The sequence below is a fragment of the Uranotaenia lowii genome, chromosome 2, assembly GCF_029784155.1.
Source record: "Uranotaenia lowii strain MFRU-FL chromosome 2, ASM2978415v1, whole genome shotgun sequence".
Lineage (NCBI taxonomy): Eukaryota > Metazoa > Arthropoda > Insecta > Diptera > Culicidae > Uranotaenia > Uranotaenia lowii.
In genome coordinates, this window is record NC_073692.1 from 171,261,838 (window position 1) to 171,283,241 (window position 21,404).

A 21,404-nucleotide genomic window follows, 5' to 3' on the forward strand; every position below is an offset into this window, starting at 1 on the left:
CAACGATGTTAGGAAAGTTGTTTCAGAAAGCGATTGCGAGATTTTTAAGAAAAATTGTCGAAATGGTAAACAACACGAGAAACCATCTTTTGAAGCGAAATCGAAGAAAAATCGCGATTATGAAATTAATCTTTTGAGAACTCAAGAAGGCAGTCCAGAACAAAACGAAAACATGCGTGATAAGTCGTTTGAAATGAATACTCGAGAGAAGCGCGATAGAAATTCGAAACATCGAACACGATATAAAAAGAGATACGAGATACGTCTCAATGAAAAAGATGATAAAGCGCAAAATTAAATGATTAAAATGTAAATTGATGTAAATAGTAGTTGTAAGCGAGTACGATAGGTTAGTTTCGATTCTGAAAAACAAATGTAAATATTGTAAATAGTCTGCGATAAAACGAGAATGCGTCAACTAATTTGAACTAAGCGAACTGTTGAGGTCAACAGAATATTGTCAGGATGGACGAGCTGTAGCATTCTAATCTGAGCGTATTGATAATACGAATTTGAGCGATGATTTCCTAGCGTGTAAAATTGATAGGTCCGGCGTAACGGCGTTTAACGACGAACATTTGTATCAAACTCGTTGATTTTCCGTTTCGTCATTCTCGATTCGATAGCGTACAAGTAAAGACGCAAAATATAAAGCGACACAAGCAAAAACGTGTTTTATATTATTCGTCCGCGCGAGAATATCACCCGCTTCCCTTCGGTATCGGCTACATTAGAATTAATGGATTGAAAATCCGATCAAAATGATACAAGTTTCGGCTTATATCTGCTGTATCATTCGATATTTGAGGCTAAATTTGGTTTTTAAGTAGCCTAATAGTTCAAGCTTTTACTTTGGAAACTTTAAATACACAAATTAAACTCTGTATCAGGATTAATTTAGAGAAAAGTTCGAAATCACATATCAAATTCCTCTAAAAAAAGTGGTTTTCGCGATGCGTTTGGTAGGATTGTCACTAGGAGGAGGTCACTAGGATTCCAATATGACGCTTGGTATGAACCTGCCGATCTATAGTACGCATCTCACGGAAACGTTTGAGAACGCTACACACGGTTGATTTGACCATTTTTAACGATTTCGCGATTTTTGAACCCGACCACGTCGGGTTTTTGACGTGGGTGTTCAAAATTTATTTTCATCTCGCGGCTTCCATCACGTGTAACTTTTTTGAAACAAAACGAATCGTAATGAAATTTTCAGCACTGGTAGAAGAAACATTCCTCTACAAAGTGCTGCCAAAACATTCCAGATCCGACAACTAGGAGCACTATGGTAAAATAAATAGTGCGTCCAGATTTGTAGTGATCCATGCTTTATACCATGTCCTCATGTCAATGCAGGTAAACCCTTCTTCGTTCTCTCCAACTCGTGTTTGTAGCCCAGATTACGATAAATAAAATGTACTTTACCGATGGATCATTTATAGAGGAATCAACAGGATTTGGAGTGTTCAACGAAATCTTTAGCGCCTCTTACAGTCACCATGTTCCGTGTACATCGCAGAATTAGCTGCTATTCATTGCGCTCTGGATAGTATCGCCACACGACCTATTGAACAATTGAATAATTGAATTATAACTGATAGTCTCAGCTCTGTTGAAGCAATCCGCTCTATAAGACCAGGAAAATTCACGCCGTACTTCCTCGAAAAGATACGAGATATATTGACCACTTTATCAAGACGTTGCTTTTCCATCACCTTTGTCTGGGTCCCCTCACATTGCTCAATAGCAGACAATGAGAGGGCAGATTCCCTTGCGAAGGTGGGTGCGATGGAAGGCAACATTTACCAGCGTGAAATCGTATTCAACGAATTCTACTTCTTGACACGGAGAAACTCTCTTATCAACTGGCAGCGCAGATGGGACGAGAATGAGTTGGGTCGGTGGCTCCACTCGATTATCCCAAAGGTAAGCCTTAAACCCTGGTTTAATAGGTTGAACCTGAGTCGGGATTTTATTCGTATATTTTCCCGCCTCATGTCCAATCTTTCTTCCTTGAATGCGGTACTCTATCGTATAAATATTGCTGGCAGCAATTTATGCGGTTGCGGCCTAGGTTACCATGACATCGAGCACATTGTTTGGTCGTGTGAGGACCACCTTGTCGCCAGAGCGAACTTCATAGATTCCCTTCGGGCCCGAGGAAAACCACCCAACGTTCCAGTGAGGGATGTGTTAGCTGTGGTTGACTTGGACTATATGTTTGAAATATACCTTTTCCTTAAAACTATTGATCTTCGTCTATAATTCTTTTAATTTTCATATTTCCCTATCTATCCTCTTTTTTTTCCTCCAAAAAGTGAACTAGATATAAGCAAACTATTGTAAAAAATACAAAAAGAATTTGGCTCCTTAAAGCCTAAAGGTATGAGCCGTTTCAAATAAAGAATTTACAAAAAAAAAACAAAGACAAGCTTAAAAACTTTTAATGTAATAAGGTACACCGGGGTAAATGGGGACGGTTTTTCGTATAGTTCAACTTTAAAAAATCATTAAAAAATCAGCAGTGGGTCAATTTTGATAAAATCGCGTTCAATGTGATGCAGAACATGTTGTTCACAAATGCTGAAGAGATGAGCTTGATAGACGCAAAGCGAAAAAAGTTATCACGTAAATTGTTATGGACTGCTGGTGCCTTCACTTACCCCGCTTTATGGGGTAAGTGGGGACGGTAGATTTTCCCTTTGATTTCTCAGGAAATTTTCAACAAATTTGTGTTTTTTTGGTTGAATACGTTACTTTATTGCTCGAACCGTACGAAATTTTGAAAAAAGTTCATGGTACTATTTATAAGGCATCTTACAATGATTTTTGTGTGTAATCCGATATTATCGAGAATATATACTTATTTTAGAAAAAAACAAGTAATTTTCCCAACTTTTCATGATCTGAATGTTAAATAAAGCTAAATTGTATTGAATGAAAAAGAGAAAATTTAAAAAATGTGTAAACATCAAGCATTTATAAAGCCGTCCCCACTTACCCCAGGTAGGGTTTGGAAACAAAATTTTAGATTTTTGCAAATAAACCCTTTTTTCTATATTTTTAACGGTCGTTTCTTTTCCTAATTGGTTGTTTTGAATGTAAGGATTGTTTCAATGAAGAGTTTTTCGTCAAGAACCAGCTAGTTTACGAGAAATTTGCGATTGAAAAAGATGCACATCAACTCCACATCGTAGTTAAAAATAGAAAATTTACAAAAAGTCACCGTAAACATCCGCAATCGTCGGAACCGTATCTCTTTTACAGTTATTGGATAGATTACAAGTAAATTTAACATTCTGCATTAAAAGTTTGAAAAAATAGTGGACAGTATTGTTTTAATAGCCACCGTCCCCACTTACCCCGCGTCCCCACTTACCCCGGTGTACCTTATGATTTTTTTTAACCAAGAACTGGACATTTCAAGATTAGAAAAAAGAAAGTTTTAGACTGATGACAGATGTTGGAAATGAGCAGGTAAAGAGAAATTGATGAGAGTCGTTTTCTTCATTGAGTAACTGTTCGACATTGCCAGACATATCCCAAGTAACAATTTTGCAGTGCATTGTATATCTTAAAAAAAATATAAACAAAAAAGATGTAGAAATGATATGCCTTTTATTTCAACTTTCTTCATTGCTAACGAATGGAAGTCCACCGAACATGTTTTTGATTTCAACCATATCACTTTCCGATCGAACCACCAATTCGTCGTTTTGCTCAGCATCGTCCATTCTGCCGGACCCCCCAGCATTGTTGTAGTCTTGTGGAATCTGCAGTATTGGTTCCATATAGCTTTCCTTGTAAATCGTGCACCACCGCTGGGCCACCTCCTTGAAGACGCACTTCCGAAACACCATACAGGTGACGTGTTCCAGCTTTTCGATTTTGATCCGTGAAAACCCCAGTAAACCGAGCGTGTAGCGCCAATTTTTCATCAGTTTAGCATTGGCACCCTGATGGCGCGAATCAGGGGTGATGATGAGCAAGATGCCTTCCGGTTTGAGGACATCGTACGCCTTTTGGCAGCAACGCAATCGTTGATCCGGTGATGGAAGGTATTCCAGTAGCAGACTGAAAACTACTGCATCGTAGTATGAGCTGGGAATGGACTCTATTGAAGAATTTTGGTCGAAATCGGACGACGCTGAATTACTGCTTATAATAGGGACCTCTAGGAAGTCACAATATTTTACGGAGTCCTGAGCTGGCGCGATGTCTATTGCTGTGACTTCAAAATCCTCAAATGCTGCAAAGGGATTGTAGCAACTGCCAACGTCTAGAAGTTTGATCTTTTGAACTTGATATGGTTCGTATTTGAAGGAATGGCTTTCGTCGACTGCTTTCATTACCTGAAATGTTAAATAACAATTTGAGAGATATTGGATAGAGCAGAGACTGCAGATTCAGGATTAAACTTTTAGGATGTTTTAGATTCAGATTTCAGATTCAGATTTTGGATTCGGATTTCAGATTCAGATTCAGATTTAGATTTTAGATTCAGATTTTAAATTCAGATTTCAGATTCAGAATTCCGATTCAGTGTCAGCTTTTAGAGATTTGAGAATTAAGATTTGAGAGTCAGATGTCAGTTTCATTTTTGAAATTCATATTCGGATTTAGATTTCAGATTCAGATTTCAAATTCATATTTCAGAACCAGATTACAAAATAGGATTTCAGAAACAGATTTAAGATTCAGGTTTCAGAATTCAGATTCGGATTTCTAGTTCAGGTTTCAGATTAAGATTTTAGGTTCAGATTTTTTTTTTCAACTTCCAGATTCAATTTTAGATTAAGATTTTAGGTTCAAATTTTTTTTTTAACTTTCAGATTTATGATTTGGAATCGGATTTCAGTTTCAGAATTCCAAAATTTTAGACTCCAGGTTCAAATTTAGCATACAGATTTTGAATTCAGAATCAGATTTCAGAAATTAATTTTAGATTCATATTTTTAATGTAGTTTTTTAATTAAATGAAAAAAGGATTACCTTTTCATCTTTCTCCCGAAAGAAATTAACAAGCTGATTCCCCCGGAAGTAATCCCTACAGGAATTGACGGTCCACTCGATTCGACTGTTGTCCCGTTTGCTGTCGACCTGCATCGTTTTGTCCCAATAGTTAGTGGCCAGCTGGTGCATGGCGCTGGCATATTCCTTTAGCAGTGATCGATTCTGTAGATGTTGATGCCACACTTCAGCGGGATTTTGACTCCTGGCATCTTCCCGCAACCGCTGGTGGACCGATTTTATTAGCCCTGAAAGCGCCAGCTGTTCCTCTGATGCCATACTGTAGCTGATAGAAAAATTTTAATAAGTTCGAGTTTAATTAGCGTTATTGTTTTATAAAATTTATAAATTTAACTGCAGAGAATCTTTTAATTGGAAGCCAAAATGCAGTTTCGACTCTAACTTTGTTTTTGTGCGCTACCCCTTTTTGATTTCTCAGTCGATGAATCCCTTTTCCATTCATGCTGTCGGTTTGTTTTCAGCAACGGGTGTTTGTTTTGATTCATTTTTACGCGATGTCCCGTTGTGGCGTGCTCATTCATTCATTCCAAATTTAAGCCTCCGCAAAGCAGCTGACCCGATATCCGCTGGAGGCCAGAAAAAGTCATTCATGTGTTTGCTTACCAATTTTCATTGCAGGCTCGTTTTCGTGTGTGAATGTTAAAATATACGCTGTTTTATTTACCAAGAGGTATTTCGACCGTACCAATACAGTACGGCATTCATGTGAATTTTCTGTGCTTAATTTTTTTTTTCAATGCCATACTGAAACCCATTCAAATTTGATGTGGTTTCGCAAGTGTTCCTATTGTAAACAAGAACAAGCCAAAAAACCTATCCCGTAGGTTAACCAAGCGATAAAACCTATTAGACAGCACCCCAATATTCTAACAACCGCAGCCGTCCGAGTGTGGTGTGTTTATTTTACGTGTTAGTCGAAGGAAATGCCACGACTTCACTGCGTATTCCTTTCACTAGCGCTGGTTCTGTTGCAAACTTCCGCCCAGGTCCGGTTCCAGGATGACGACAACATCAAGCTTAAAAGGGTAAGTTTGTTGGATTGAAATTTCTATAGTTTTTTTGGCGAATTCTGCTGGTAGATCACAGCGATACGTCAAGGCTGACGAATTACCTTGAGATTAGAGAACGTACATACCTCATTAGAGCTCATACGATGAAAGCCTACATGTACATAATTGATATATGAAATGCATTTCTAGTTCGAACCTAGATTCTGGTGAAACTGTTTATCAATTATTTTAAACGATTCTTATTCTAACTTTCATTAAAAAGGTTCGAGTTGTGATTCGTTTATAAATTCTTAATCTCAATCAAGTCTCGGTTTCTTTAATTAGCTATTACTGGAAATTACGTAAAAAAAACAATTATCTCCTTCAACGACTTTACTCTGTTTAGCTTTCTTCTAAGAAATATAATAATTCCTAGAAAAAATCGTTTCCGACTGATAACTATAACTCAAGCTACTTACTTAAAAACACTCAGTTCGTTAGCCAACTCTCATTTGTTATTAAATCACCAGTTAATAATATTTTCTTGTTTCTAGGAATCCCACCGTCCCATTGAACTGTCCTTAGCAACGATTGGAAATTTGGCAAATCTCTCGAAGGACAGTAACATGAACGAAATTCTGAAAAACCTTCTAGTAGAGCGGGTAGTCGGTACTCCTAGCCACGAAAAGGTTCGTAACTACATCGCCGATTACATGAGAAAGCTAGATTGGAGCGTGGAACTGGACGAGTTTGACGACGAAACGCCAATTTTTGGCAAACTTAGGTTCAGTAATATTATTGCCACCTTAAATCCAAACGCAGAACGATTCCTAGTGCTAGCGTGCCATTACGATAGTAAGTACTTCAAGGATCAGGTTTTTATCGGTGCAACTGATTCGGCTGTGCCATGTGCCATGATGATGGAAATAGCTCGATCGCTGCAAAAACAACTGGCGGAAAAGAAATCCGACGACTCTCTGAGCATTCAACTTATTTTCTTCGATGGAGAGGAAGCTTTTCAGCAGTGGGGACCGAAGGATTCAATCTACGGTGCCCGACATTTGGCTGCTCGCTGGGAAACCGAAAACAAACTGAAACGAATCGATCTATTCGTTCTATTGGATCTGATTGGTGTTCCCGATCCCAGTTTTTACAGTTACTTCAAAAACACCGAAAATTGGTACGTCCAGCTGGTCAACTCCGAAGAACGACTCGATCAAGCCGGTCACCTGGATCGCTACACTTACAGCAGCGTAACTCCGAGCCAGCGCACGGTTCGCTACTTCCAGCCCCATTCCTACTATTCCTACATCGAAGACGACCATGTCCCTTTCCTGCAGCGGAATGTTCCGATCTTGCACGTCATCCCCAGCCCGTTCCCGGAGGTGTGGCACAAACTGAGCGACGATGGCAAAGCCGTCGATATGAGCACCGTCGAGAATCTGATCAAGGTATTCCGGGTGTTCGTGGCCGAATATTTGCACCTGCGGGCATGACCCGAGCCGAAGCGCTCATCGGAGCGCGACGATCTTTAAATCGTTCGATTATTTTAAATGGCTTACCAGTTTTTTCCTTCTTTAAAAATTCTAAAACTTGTTTTAGGTTGACTTAAAAGTGCAATAATTTTTAAATCTTAAAAGACCATCACAGAGCAGTGATTCTCCGGCATTAGATAACTATTAACTTTGTCCCTCCCCAGCAGCAACTCGGCACTCGGTACTTTTTCAACACTGTTGAGTATTATTAACCCGGTTGACGAACCATTGAAATGTAAATAGGTAGTAATTTTAGCAGTTTTAGGTGAAAAACATGAATGCCATTAAACTGTTTTTATAAGATTGTCGTCCTATATGTTGTCCGAACTCATTGTTTTTTTTTTTGTCTTACTGCTTTTATCACGACGAGTCATTGGTCTGAAGATCGTTTGTTTTAACCCTGTGCGTGGTACCAGAAATGATCACATTTTCAAAGGTGATGGAAAGTATGTATTAGAGAAACGTGAGATATTAAAGAAAGAAAGAACATAGCCGTGAATATCATAAATTTCTCGAAAAAGATACAACGGCTCACCCGCAGGGCTTAGATTATTTAAAAAATATTTACACTTTTTTGGTTGAATTAAAACTGCTCGGATTTCGAAACAATCATTTAAATACGAAATCAATCATCTCCCACTTCAAAGTAGCATTCCGTTCCAATTTTCCGTTTCCGAATTTGATAATCAACCAAGGAAAAGAAGAAAAATGGGTTTCAAATCAATGTGACTAATTTTATTTACTCCAGGCACGATTTCCCGTGGAAACTGAATTTTTGGAATCCGGTTAGGTGAAGCAAACTAATTGATGATTGTATACCGATTGGCATAAAGTCATTTGGCATAAAGCCGTTTGGCATAACGTCGTTTGGCATAAAAGTCGTTTGGCATAAAGTCGTTTGGCATAATGGCCGTTTGGCATAATGGTCGTTTGGCATAATGGTCATTTGGCATAATGGCCGTTTGGCATAATGGCCGTTTGGCATAAAATGATGGATAAAAATTTCGAGGAAGCCTACTCACGCTTCGCGTTCGAACTAAAATAAAATATGGTCCTTACGCTTCGCGTTGCGGACAGGGCTAGGGGATTGTCTTTAACTTTGGGTAAACCTAGAAACACGGGGCCTTCCTAGGGCTTTGAATAAACCTAGAAAGACGTGGCCGTCCTAAAATGATGGATCAAAATTTCGAGGAAGCCTCCTCACGCTTCGCGTTCGAACTAAAATGAAGTATGATCCTTACGCTTCGCGTTGCGGACCGGGCTAGGGGATTGTCCCTAGCTTTGGGTAAACCTAGAAACACGGGACCTTCCTAGGGCTTTGAATAAACCTAGAAAGACATGGCCATTCTAAAATGATGGATCAAAATTTCGAGGAAGCCTCCTCACGCTTCGCGTTCGAACTAAAATGAAGTATGGTCCTTACGCTTCGCGTCGCGGACCGGACTAGGGGATTGTCCCTAGCTTTGGGTAAACCTAGAAACACGGGGCCTTCTTAGGGCTTTGAATAAACCTAGAAAGACGTGGCCGTCCTAAAATGATGAATCAAAATTTCGAGGAAGCCTCCTCACGCTTCGCGTTCGAACTAAAATGAAGTATGGTCCTTACGCTTCGCGTTGCGGACCGGGCTAGGGGATTGTCCCTAGCTTTGGGTAAACCTAGAAACACGGGGCCTTCCTAGGGATTTGATTAAACCTAGAAAATCGGTAAATTGAAAAAAAACTTATGTATTTTAATGTTTAGCAACATTTTATGTTACCTTATAATTTTTTATATTTTTATGCCAAACGGCCATTATGCCAAACGGACATTATGCCAAATGACCATTATGCCAAACGTCCATTATGCCAAACGGCCATTATGCCAAACGACTTTATGCCAAACGACTTTTATGCCAAACGACGTTATGCCAAACGGCTTTATGCCAAATGACTTTAGGCCAAACGGCGTAGGACCCTAATTGATTTTCCCTCAGAAAGTCTATAGAAAATTGAAAGAACAATTTTCATGAAACTAATGGTTGTTTAGATAAAAAAAATCTTATTCGAAAACTATGTTTGAGCTACAGAACAATGCAATGTTGATCTCTGAAATAAATAGGAAACATAAAAATCGAGAATCAGAAAAAAAAGGTTTAAAAGTGATTTTAGGTGTCGGAATCCGGACAGTCTTCGATGTTCAAGTTCTCGATATTGAAAAACAGAACACACTCAAGAAACTTGCATATAATCAACTTTTTCAACATGTTTCTTAAACTGCCACTGTTGAAGACCTAAAGTTCTTGAACTTAGTTTCTGTAAAACTCTTTTGTTACAAGAATGCAAACTATAAATTCAAGTTAATTTTTTTGAGAGATTTTAAACTTGTACGGTTTATTCATACTGACATAAAATAAAATTCGCGTGCATGGTACCTACGTACCATCAAAAAAAAAATCCTTAATTGCAAGAAAATTCAACGGAAAACATACCTCACAGGTTTCTTCATTTATTGCCACAATTCGTTACCCCTATCGTATTTCTACACCAAATGCGGCGTATCGTATCGGGCCAACATCTTAGCTTTCTCCACATTACCGAACACCAATTCGGCGTAGATTTTGAGCATTTTTAGATGCGGCAGCACCACCGGATGGCTACTGCAAGCCTTCATGTACATTTTAGCCTTCTCAAAATCCCCGATCGCACACAGCGTTACCGCCAGATTGTAATGCATCACTGCTTGGGCCGCTTCTAGCGAGTTTACATTCCAGTTCGGGGATCCACGGGTCACAAAATCTTCCCCCTTGAACTCCTGCATCAACTTTGGATCCAGGTAAACCAGCGCTTCCGGGATGCGATCCAGGAAGAGCAAGGCTTCGGCACAGTAAAGAGTGGCTAAGGTTTGGTGCGTTTCCGGAAGATTGGGGATGGTTAAGGTTTCTTTGGCGTAGCGCAGGGCCAAAGTATATTCACCGAGGGAAAGCAGAACGTAGCTATAGGCACTAAGGACAGCTATCCGGAGTTTCTCTAGGCCAGCCTGTTTCATCGGTTTCGATGGGTTGCAGGGAACTCCTTCGTAAACTTTGTCCCAGGGCACTGGTTTTTCGGCTGCTTCCATTTGTTTGACCATTACTTCCAGGTGATATTCAACAAGCGTAACAGCATTTCGCAAGCATAGAGAGGCGAATTCTAAACTCGTTCCAGGGATGGCCGCCGATTGTTCTTCGCTGTTGAACGGTCTTTTCTGAAGATATTTCCTATGAAAAACTACGGTAGCTGGATTTTTGAGTTGTTCTTTTTGCGTTTGTTGGTGTACCATAATGCAGCATTCAGCCAGACGTAGCCATAGCCTTGGATTGTTATGGTAAGAATTCAAAACGACCAAAAGACATTCGAATGCTTCTTTCGGTCTTTGTTGATACAACAAAGTAATGCCATGGTTGTAGAGAATTTCAGGCCTTTTCGTAGCACCAACACAATACAGCGGAGAACCTTCCACTTTTTCAGTAGAATTGTTGTCGGTAGCGCTCTGATCGAACAACAGAGCCTGTTGGAAGAATCTGGCGGCCAACGCATAATGCTTAACGGCAAAATGAATCAATCCCATATTGTTGGCCAGACAGGTATTTTGATCTTCACCTTGCGTCAAAACTCGTACCGGTTCGTTAACGAATCGACGAGACAGTTCCTTGGCCGCCATCTGGTAATCATTTCCCAGATAGTACTGATGGCCTTTCAAAATTGAAGAATCCGCCGTTTCATCGCTTGGAATAGAAAAGTTCTTTTTCCCATTGAGTAAGTTCGATCGAATCAGAATCAACCGGTACTGCTTACGAAATTCTTCGAATTGAATCTCGGATATGTCCTTCCGGCTCTCGTTATCCACCACTCGTTCCTCTTCGTCTTCCGAGTTTAGAATCTCCTGAACCCTAAAATAATTATATAATATATTAGAAAACTAGTTCCAAAAATATTTCCAAAAAAAATAACCTTATGTTCAACCTGGCCTGCAACATTCCTAGTAATCCGGCCGCTTTTTTCGGTTGATTGGTGTCCAGAAGCAACTGTACGGCAAAAATGCCTCCCTTCCTCAGAAGATAATCGTCCAGCTGATCGAAGCGTTCCAGTACCGCCAACATAATCCGGAGGGCAGCCAACGGTTGCCGGAAATGATACAGCACAATAGCCTGGTTCACGTAGGCCGATGCCAGTTCCGGATTGCGTACTTCCACGTTGCCAATGTCACCTATCAGTTCCGTTATCTGGATCATGGTCTTTCGGAACTGATCGTACCGGCACAGATCGCTGAGATAGAAATCTACCACGGCTCGGTTGTGTATCACTTTTGGGTTTCCATCCTGAGTTTTGCGCAACTTTGCCAACGTTTGCTGGCAGGCCCGGTAGTCCGCTCTATAAAACACGTAAAATATTGTTTTTTTTCTATTAATACTTACACGAAGAAAACTTACTTTTGAAACTCGTTGAAAGCGATTACTTCCAGCTCTCGCTCATGGTCGGATGTTTTCAGTTTACTTTCACCCGCAGAATCCGTCATTTTAAAGTAACGCGAACGAGAAAATTAACAATTTTTAAGAAAAATTATTTCGCGAAATCACAAACTTTTGATCGGTTTTCAAATGATTCAAAACAAGTTCATGCGAAGGAATGAATTTTATTAGGTGTGTTCAACTGGAATATCAGATTGATTAATAAATGTTTGGGATAGTTTGAAAAAGGTTTGTGCGCAACTGAACTTTGTTAAATGTTTTTCAAATTATGTTGTTTGAAATTTGTTTCAAATTGTTTTAAATTTCCGTAAACTAATTCAGGTGATATTAACAATTTCTCAAAACAATATAAAATATTCTCTGGAAAAGTTTGAAGCTGAAGTTAAGTGCAAGGTTATTAGATCACACACCTTGGTTAAGTGTAGTTTGCATATGTATGTTTGTCATTATCATTAATATTTATTATTTCATAATTTATTTTAATTGTCAATTTTTTATTTTTGAATAATTTTATGTTTTTGTTCCTTTTTTATGGGAATTTAACCCATTAAGGTCATTCTTCCCCGATTCAAACCGGTGTTTAACCAATTTGGGTCATTCTTCTCGGTTTCATATTTTGTGATAAAAATTATATTAATTTTATGTTTATCTTTTTGTCATAACTTAATTTTCGTCATTGTTTGCATTTTTGTCTCTCTGGTATTTTTGTAATTTTTTTCTCATTTTTGTGATTTTTGCCATTTTTATCATTTTTACACATCAGAAGTCTAATTTTGAATAATTTCCAGAATTTCGCCTGTTCAAGTTCAAATCGTTTCATTTCGTGTTTTTTATAAGTCTGTTCAATTAATCTAGTCGAAACGGGTCGAAACAAGTAGAAATGGATTGACAGTTGATCACCTGTCCATTCAGGGATGCCAGGTGTTGAGGATGAAAAATCTGGGCAATTTTGAAAAAAAATCTGGGAGTGTCTGTGCATAAGGAAGATCACAAATTTGGTACTAAACAAGAAATTTGGCGATGCGTGTGAGCGGGGGGGGGGTTGGGGGGTTTGTTTAGCTGTGGGTTATTTTCAAGTTTAGAACTATATAACAAAGTAACAAACACTGTTTTCTACCACGTAACATGCCGATCTTATTTTAAAAAAAATGTGTTTAATGATAATTGGCCAAATACCAATGGATACAACCAAGATTTCAGTCTAATCTGGCACTTATGGATCAAATCCGATACACGAATATTGATTTCATCACTCAATTTTGAAAGTCTGGAAAATCTGGGCACTCTCAGCAAAAATCTGGGCAAAATCTGTGTCTGACCAATATCTGGAAGAAGGGTCAAAAGTCTTGGTTTTACAGACAAATCTGGGCACCTGGCAACCCAGTGTCCATTCCAATTCACTTCGACTGATTTCTACCAGGTCGAAACGAATGCTGCTGCCGAGCTGGATTGGTTTCGACTATAGTTTCAATTTATTCCAATGAACAACGACCTGACTAGTTTCGACCAAAACATTGGCTCGTTGAACATCTACCAGTTGACAGAAACCAGTTAAAACCAAGGTGGGTATATATTCAGGAGGTGTTCCCGAATAACGAATTCCCGATTCGGCCATTTTGGCTATGTATGCTATGCAACTATGCGGAACTCATGAAGTTTGTTTACCAACAAACCACCGAAAAGCTGAGCAAAAGATAAACAAACTCATTGAGAGCCCCGCTCACTCCTCGCCTACATACTGTGAAAGTCGGAGAACCTAGTGTATCTAAGAACCTTGGTTAAAACTAAAGCCCTACACCGAAAATAATTTTCACTTTAAAGGTAAGTGACATCTGGAGTGAATTTGCGCCATACGTAAATTCATGTGAATTTTAAGTGACCGTCAAGTGAAATCACTTAAGTGAGCGATCAAGTGAATTTCAAGTGAATGGCAAAATCAATTTAAAATGTTTGCTCAGGTCAATAATATCTTTCGTTGTAGAGGTTTTTAGGTGAAATTTCGGAATATCAAACATTAATCAACTTTGTTTCTACAAAACAATTATTTATTTAAAAAAAATACAACGTAAAAAAACGTCACTTTTTCTCCTTATTTGGGTTCAAAAAGATTTTTCGGCTTCGAAAAATCATTGACTTCCTCACTTTGACGAGACATTCGGGTTGATATTTTCTGAAATAGTAATAAAAAAAATTAAATTTAACTAGTATTTATTGTTTTGCATCATACTTACTTTAATTGCACTTGAATATTTCGTATCCGAAACCTGATTGCTTCAAAAAGGTTTCTGCGACGTGTTAACCGGTTCACACGATGTTTCTGTCGGTCGACCTATGGAAAATATCATTGTTTAATAACATATAAATTACTTTAATTCTGCACCTACCAACTCAAACAAACCTCTGTTTTTTCTTTTCCAAACAACAATGAAATAATCAATACTGACATTGTTGACATTCGCTATGCAAAAAATCACTTGAATTTTAAGTGATGGGCAAGTGAATATTGGCTTAAGTGACTGTTCAAGTGGATTTCAAGTGAGCATCGAAGACATTCAATGCCGGTCACTTCAAACTCAAGTGATGAGCTAGTGTATATTGATTCGGTCACTTAAAATTCAAGTGAGAGGCAAGTGAAATGTACATGAGCCACTTGAAATAAAGAAATTCACTGAGTTTTCACTTTTAAGTGAATCTTCTAGTGTTTTTTAAGTGTGATTTTGGGTTCAGTGTACAGTTAAGTGCGGCAGACTGAATTTCTGACCGATTCTGCAGCACTGAAAAAGCTTCTGTAATCCTTCAACACTGCCAATAACGAAAACATTCGCATGACTTCTTGTTCATGTGCAACTGTGTCGCAGATTGTGAAGTTGATTTTCGTTTTGTGAATATTATTTAATTTGTTCTCCGTTGTGTCAATTGTTAAAATAAAAATTAAGTGCTTCTTTCCGTTTTGCTCCAATGATTTTTTTCTGCATTCTTGATTGATTTCAATTAAAAAATTGAAAGTCACAGTCACACAGATTGCAATACCTGCCACGAATTTGAAATGGTAAAAATGGTTATGCTTGATTCAACCCCCTGGCAACTTGACAGTTCTGGCGAGTTTCGTGTGCCTGATTCAAAATCGCAGATGTCGCATGTGTACCGCTTGTTTACGTACTTTTCGAGCCATGCGTATGGAAAGGGCCCATCATCAAATGTGGTGCGAATCAGGCAAATTCATAACTTTCGAATGAATGAAGAAAAGATTCAACCGAAATTATTATACACATTCAATAATCTACCTATTCATTTATTGTATAGAAACAGTTTTTCCATAAAACAAGAAATGTTCTGCTATAATGTGAAAGTTTTACCATTCTAAAATTTTTATATGTATCACAGTTTATGAAAATCACTTGATGATTGTTGTGATAATGTTTTGTTTTACATTTATTGTGTACGATTGTCCACAATAGTTTCGGTGGAAGGGATACTTGTTCCGAAAAACTGCCGATTATCAGTGGATTATTTTGAACAGTCCAGAAGTTTTAGACCTAATAAATGACACAAAGATTTACATCTGTGAGTCGTTTGCATCGACTTTACTTTTGAAAACAGATCGTTTTTACATAACTGAGCTAAAAATTTTTAAATTCGAATAATTTTTTCATTTGTTGAATCAATTGAAAGAGAATATATTTCAATATGCGTCCTTCCGACATGTCAAGTCGCTTGATTTTCGATTTGACAGAACCAGAGAACCAGAAAAAACTGGCACACGCGATTTGTATGGGAAACGTCAAGTTGCCAGGGGGTTGGCTTGATTGGAATGACTTTTGACAGTTCGATTGGAACTCCGCGACAGAGGTGCCAGGTCGTTTTGTCAAAAATCAGGACACCGCGAAGAAAAAATCAGGATTTTTCAGGACACCACCAAATTGGTGAAAACAAAATGCAGTGCTGCTTAGATTGCATAACTAAAGGCGAAATATAGGTGATGAAGACGCCTCGAATTATGCAACTGAAGCGAGAATAACCTTGGCTGGCCTGCAGTTAATATCGAAAAACCTCATTTAAATGTCATTTGAATCAAAGAATCTCATTAGTTTAACTGGTTAAACTATTTTATTTAAGATTTGTTTGATGTTCTCATAATTTGACAATTAATTTAGTTATATTTAGGATATTTTTAAAAAATCAGGACAAATCAGGACATTTTGAGGGCCATTTTTCAAAAATCAGGACAATTCAAGCGTTTTTGAAAAATCAGGACCGTCTCTTGAAAATCAGGACAAATCCTGATAAATCAGGACACCTGACACCCCTGCTCCGCGATGACAGTCTGCCGCACTTTTATTTTAGGGCTTTAGTTAAAACCAACCCCCTGGCAACTTGACAGTTCTGGCGAGTTTCGTGTGCCTGATTCAAAATCGCAGATGTCGCATGTGTACCGCTTGTTTACGTACTTTTCGAGCCATGCGTATGGAAAGGGCCCATCATCAAATGTGGTGCGAATCAGGCAAATTCATAACTTTCGAATGAATGAAGAAAAGATTCAACCGAAATTATTATACACATTCAATAATCTACCTATTCATTTATTGTATAGAAACAGTTTTTCCATAAAACAAGAAATGTTCTGCTATAATGTGAAAGTTTTACCATTCTAAAATTTTTATATGTATCACAGTTTATGAAAATCACTTGATGATTGTTGTGATAATGTTTTGTTTTACATTTATTGTGTACGATTGTCCACAATAGTTTCGGTGGAAGGGATACTTGTTCCGAAAAACTGCCGATTATCAGTGGATTATTTTGAACAGTCCAGAAGTTTTAGACCTAATAAATGACACAAAGATTTACATCTGTGAGTCGTTTGCATCGACTTTACTTTTGAAAACAGATCGTTTTTACATAACTGAGCTAAAAATTTTTAAATTCGAATAATTTTTTCATTTGTTGAATCAATTGAAAGAGAATATATTTCAATATGCGTCCTTCCGACATGTTAAGTCGCTTGATTTTCGATTTGACAGAACCAGAGAACCAGAAAAAACTGGCACACGCGATTTGTATGGGAAACGTCAAGTTGCCAGGGGGTTGGTTAAAACTGACAAACCGTTGAACGAAGCTATAAGCTTCCCAGACAACCATTTGGTGGGTATTTCGAATTTGCAACGCAAATATACGTGCAAATATACGTGTAAACATATCGTATATAATGTAGCAAAACCAGTATATACGTATCATTTTGGAGGCCATATAGGTACATTAGCAAACATATTCTTGATTTGGATTGTATTAAATTACGATTTGCACGACTTGTCATGCGCATCATTTACGACTACCCTGATTCTATTTGGAATATACTATGACAATTCACATCATCATATAGATGATTGAGGTTGTAATATACGACATTTTTCGTAACAATATGGAAAGTTTGACGACTTATTTGGTCGTCTTTTGCGACTTGAGTGCAGGGCTCCCATTTTCCGTCAGTTGGAAAAAAATATTTAAAATATTCATTCTTAAAAAATAATAAAAATAAGATTGTTTAAAAGAAATGTGTTTTTTTGCTGTCAAATTCAAGTTTATATCGTACACATTTATTATTTGCCTGATTGCTGATTTTTTCCACGTTCATTAATTTATTGTTAGCGCCTGGACTTGATCCCCTGACGATTCGATCAGCAGCTCATGATGGTTCCTCGACGCTATCTGGAATATATAAATTCAAGGGGATTTGCTTCAAAGGCATTAAACCAAAAGCAAATCGTATATTTCTATAACTTAAATCTTTTAAATCGTAGAACACGTCATCGATGATCTAAAAATAGACCAACATTTTGAAGCCTCCTTTAATACGATTCCAATCATCGATGTCCCATTATCATAAACGATTTTCTTGAACTTGTTTGTATTCTTTTACGATTGCCAGCAAATACGTTTTACGAAAATCAGACATGCGAATTAATTTGCAAAGGTATACGATTGCATGCACATTATTACGAATCAATGCAGTTATATACGTTTTTTATTTCGAATTATTTTATGCATAGCACGACAAAATCTCTCAATCACGGCTGATCACCGTATATCGGTCGTTTCACGGAGTTTTTGCGAATTGTCGTACACAAAGGTCGAGTTCATATGTACATAAATACGAGTTTCTCTTCTTGTCGTAATAAAATCATGCAATGCTTTTAAATACGATAAAGAATATGCATGGACCGCACATTGTAGGTTCAGATATACGAAAATGAGTATAAATAACATTCTATACGATGTAATCTGTAAAAGAAAATACGACTTCTGGTTGTCTGGGTTGGACTTGACTCAGCAATTTTGAACTGACTAGACGTGTGTTGCCAATTTTAGTAAAATTAAGCTGTGATTGTGCTATTTATTACTAGAATTAACCTATTTTGATCCGTACTATAACTTGTTCGTAATTAATTTATTGCCGTGCCGTAAAATATATTTTGTGTATTGAGTGGAATGAGCATAAACAAAGCTGCCCCCGTGGGGGCAGCGGCTACTAAGGAAGATGATAACCTCAAACCGATGCATACACCGGACGACCAAGAGATGGTAGATACGTTTACAAATGAAAATGAAAAACCGAAACAAACTGCTCAAGTAAGTCAAAATAAACCCGAAATAGAAAAAATGAGAAAAGTATACCAGAAATTTAGCTACTGTGATACTGATAGCAGACCATACAGAGTCATCATAGAAAATACAGATCTAGAAAGGAGGAAATATATAAATAGGCTTCAAATAGGAATAGTATTAAACCAAATAGGCTTTGACAAGTGTATAGACGATATTAAAAAGACCGGACGTAATAAAGCTACTGTTTATGTTGGGAACATAAAGGATGCCAATAGACTAGCTGATTGTCAGAGCCTAAACTTAAAAGGTTACAAAGCATACATACCCAAAAAATTTGTAACTGTTACGGGAGTTCTGTCTGATATTCCAACGGAATTGGATATCAATGAAATAATTGAGAATGTGATATGTGATGTCAAAGTGGAATCAGTGTTTAGAATGACAAGGAAATACAACGATGAAAGGATCCCCACCAACAGAGTAGGTATTGTCTTCAGAAGTAATGTGCTGCCAAGGTTTGTAAGAATGTTTTCTGTAATAAATCGAGTCGAACCGTTTATACCACGTCCTGTAATATGTTTTAAATGTCTTAGGTACAATCATCTGTCTAAAAACTGTAAGAGTTCCGTACTAAGATGTAAAAACTGCACTGACGAAACAACCAAAGATCACGAACCATGCTCAAAAAAGTCTTACTGCTTACACTGCAAACAAGAGGGCCATATCACCACAGATAGGAACTGTCCCCGGAGGAAGATAGAATCGGATACACAAGCAGTGATGGCAAGGAAAAATATTACATACCAAGAGGCTAAAGAATACTTCAATATTCCAATGATCAACCAATTCGACATATTAGGAAACACAGAAGATTACCCAGCTCTACCGGAAACCTTTGCTCAGGTATTAACAAATGGAAATCAGGGCCGATCAAATGGAAGAATAAAAGCACCAACCATAATGTCAAAATCCAGTTTACAAAAACCCAATAAAATATTTACAAATAATAGAAAAACAAAATCAAAAGAAATAGAAGAAGAAGCAGGAGTAGCTAGTTTATTAGGGATGTCCAGAAGAGATTTTTTGAAAAAAAGGAGGCTTGAGGAAGAAGAAGGAGAACAAGATAGCGAAAGGCTTATAAACAATCATCGCACTTCGGATGCAGACAGGTTTAGACAAGAAATAAAAACACAAACTCCAACGAAACAAGACTACGATGTAATGATTGCAGGAATAATACAAAATATTGCCAAAATCCTTCAAAATCATGGTATAACAGGAGAAGAAATCACAGCCAGCATTGTTGGGGAGTTGAAAAACATTGCTGATAGCCATAGTGATGGCAAATAACAAAAACAAACATGGATAAGAATTTTAAAATACTACAAACAAACATACAAAGTTTAACAAAAAACAAAAATGAACTTATACATGAAATAAATACAAATAAATTTGAAGCCGTACTATTAACAGAGATTTGGGTAGATCCAAACCATCTTACAACAAAACGCTACAACATCTCAGGATACCATTGCATACTAGCTCCACGGGATGATGCTTATGGAGGAGTTGGATTTTATATATGTGATCAATTACATTTTACTAGAATTAATTTGACGACAACAGAAAAGTTTGAAACATTAGGAATAAGATTGACTAAATTAGACCTTGTGTTAGTAGTTGTCTATGTCAATCCCCGTATTAATGTCCAAGAACTCAAAACTGCCATGTCGATTTTACTACAAGAACTAAATAACTATAATAAAGTCATCATAGGTGGAGATTTTAATAGTCATCATGAGATATGGGGCTGTGAAACAACTCAAGGAAAGGGTAGAGTAGTACATGAAGCCATAGTCGACTCAAATCTTGTATTACTGAACACAGGGGATAAAACCTTCATACCTGGAATTCTTAACCAAAATTTTAGTGCAATTGATCTCTCGTTATGTACAGCAAATCTACATAATTTCACTAAATGGTCTACTAAACCTAAATCCTTTGGAGGAAGTGGACATCTTTTTATTGAAATATCGGTTGAACTACAGTGGAGTAGAAGAGCTAATACGTACTATGACAGAAAAGCAATTGGAGAACAAATCGCCCAAATTCAACATTGGGAATTTGAAAATCTCCAGGAACTTTCGACTAAAGCTAGAACGATTATCAAAAACAACAAAAAATCAAGTAACCATATTGCAAAATATTATTGGAGTGATGAATTATCCACTCTATATGAAGAAAAACAGAGAGCACTTAAAAAATACCATGCTTGTTGTAATAGTACAAATTTAATTGAATGGAAAAAAACAACAGCTAAATTCCAAAAAACAAAACTTCATCATATACGAGAAAAATTAAAGGAACTATCAGCTTCTATAGACCCTTTGAACATGAAGCAAAATTGGAAGCTGGTAAGAGGTTTAAAAGGATCTCCAGCAATAAATATAAAAAACAATTGCATAAAAGAACAAAAACAGTTAGCTCACGAGTTTTTGATAATGAATTTTGGAGAAAGTAGAAGAGAAAACATAATACTACCACAAGAAGAACCCCGAAATAACATCATAGACTTAGCTAAATGGAAATCTATAATAAACAAAAAACCAAAAAGATCCTCTCCAGGAACAGACAATCTAACATACGACATGCTAAGAGTATTAGATTGGAAAACTTCGACAAAAATTGTGGAATGTCTAAATGAGATGTGGAGAAAGGGAAGTTTACAAGATCACCTAAAGGAAATTAAGATAATAC

At 37.4% G+C, this 21,404-nt stretch overlaps 3 protein-coding genes across 3 annotated transcripts; 1 reads left to right on the forward strand and 2 right to left on the reverse strand.

Moving 5' to 3' along the window:
* Positions 1-3,621: 3,621 nt before the first annotated feature.
* On the reverse strand, positions 3,622-10,059 carry LOC129745960 (S-adenosylmethionine sensor upstream of mTORC1). Its single transcript, XM_055739359.1, has 3 exons — positions 10,026-10,059; positions 4,996-5,299; positions 3,622-4,355 (listed from the first exon to the last, which is right to left on the reverse strand). The coding sequence occupies exons 1-3, from the start codon at positions 10,040-10,042 to the stop codon at positions 3,627-3,629; spliced, it is 1,050 nt and encodes a 349-aa protein (XP_055595334.1). The 5' UTR covers positions 10,043-10,059; the 3' UTR covers positions 3,622-3,626.
* Positions 5,557-7,855, forward strand: LOC129745961 (glutaminyl-peptide cyclotransferase). Its single transcript, XM_055739360.1, has 2 exons — positions 5,557-6,059; positions 6,578-7,855. The coding sequence occupies exons 1-2, from the start codon at positions 5,958-5,960 to the stop codon at positions 7,517-7,519; spliced, it is 1,044 nt and encodes a 347-aa protein (XP_055595335.1). The 5' UTR covers positions 5,557-5,957; the 3' UTR covers positions 7,520-7,855.
* Positions 10,060-10,075: 16 nt separating the features above from the next.
* LOC129745959 (CCR4-NOT transcription complex subunit 10) lies at positions 10,076-12,170 on the reverse strand. Its single transcript, XM_055739358.1, has 3 exons — positions 12,006-12,170; positions 11,527-11,946; positions 10,076-11,465 (listed from the first exon to the last, which is right to left on the reverse strand). Exons 1-3 carry the CDS (start codon positions 12,089-12,091, stop codon positions 10,076-10,078), a joined length of 1,896 nt encoding a protein of 631 aa, XP_055595333.1. The 5' UTR covers positions 12,092-12,170.
* Between the last annotated feature and the right edge of the window lie 9,234 nt (positions 12,171-21,404).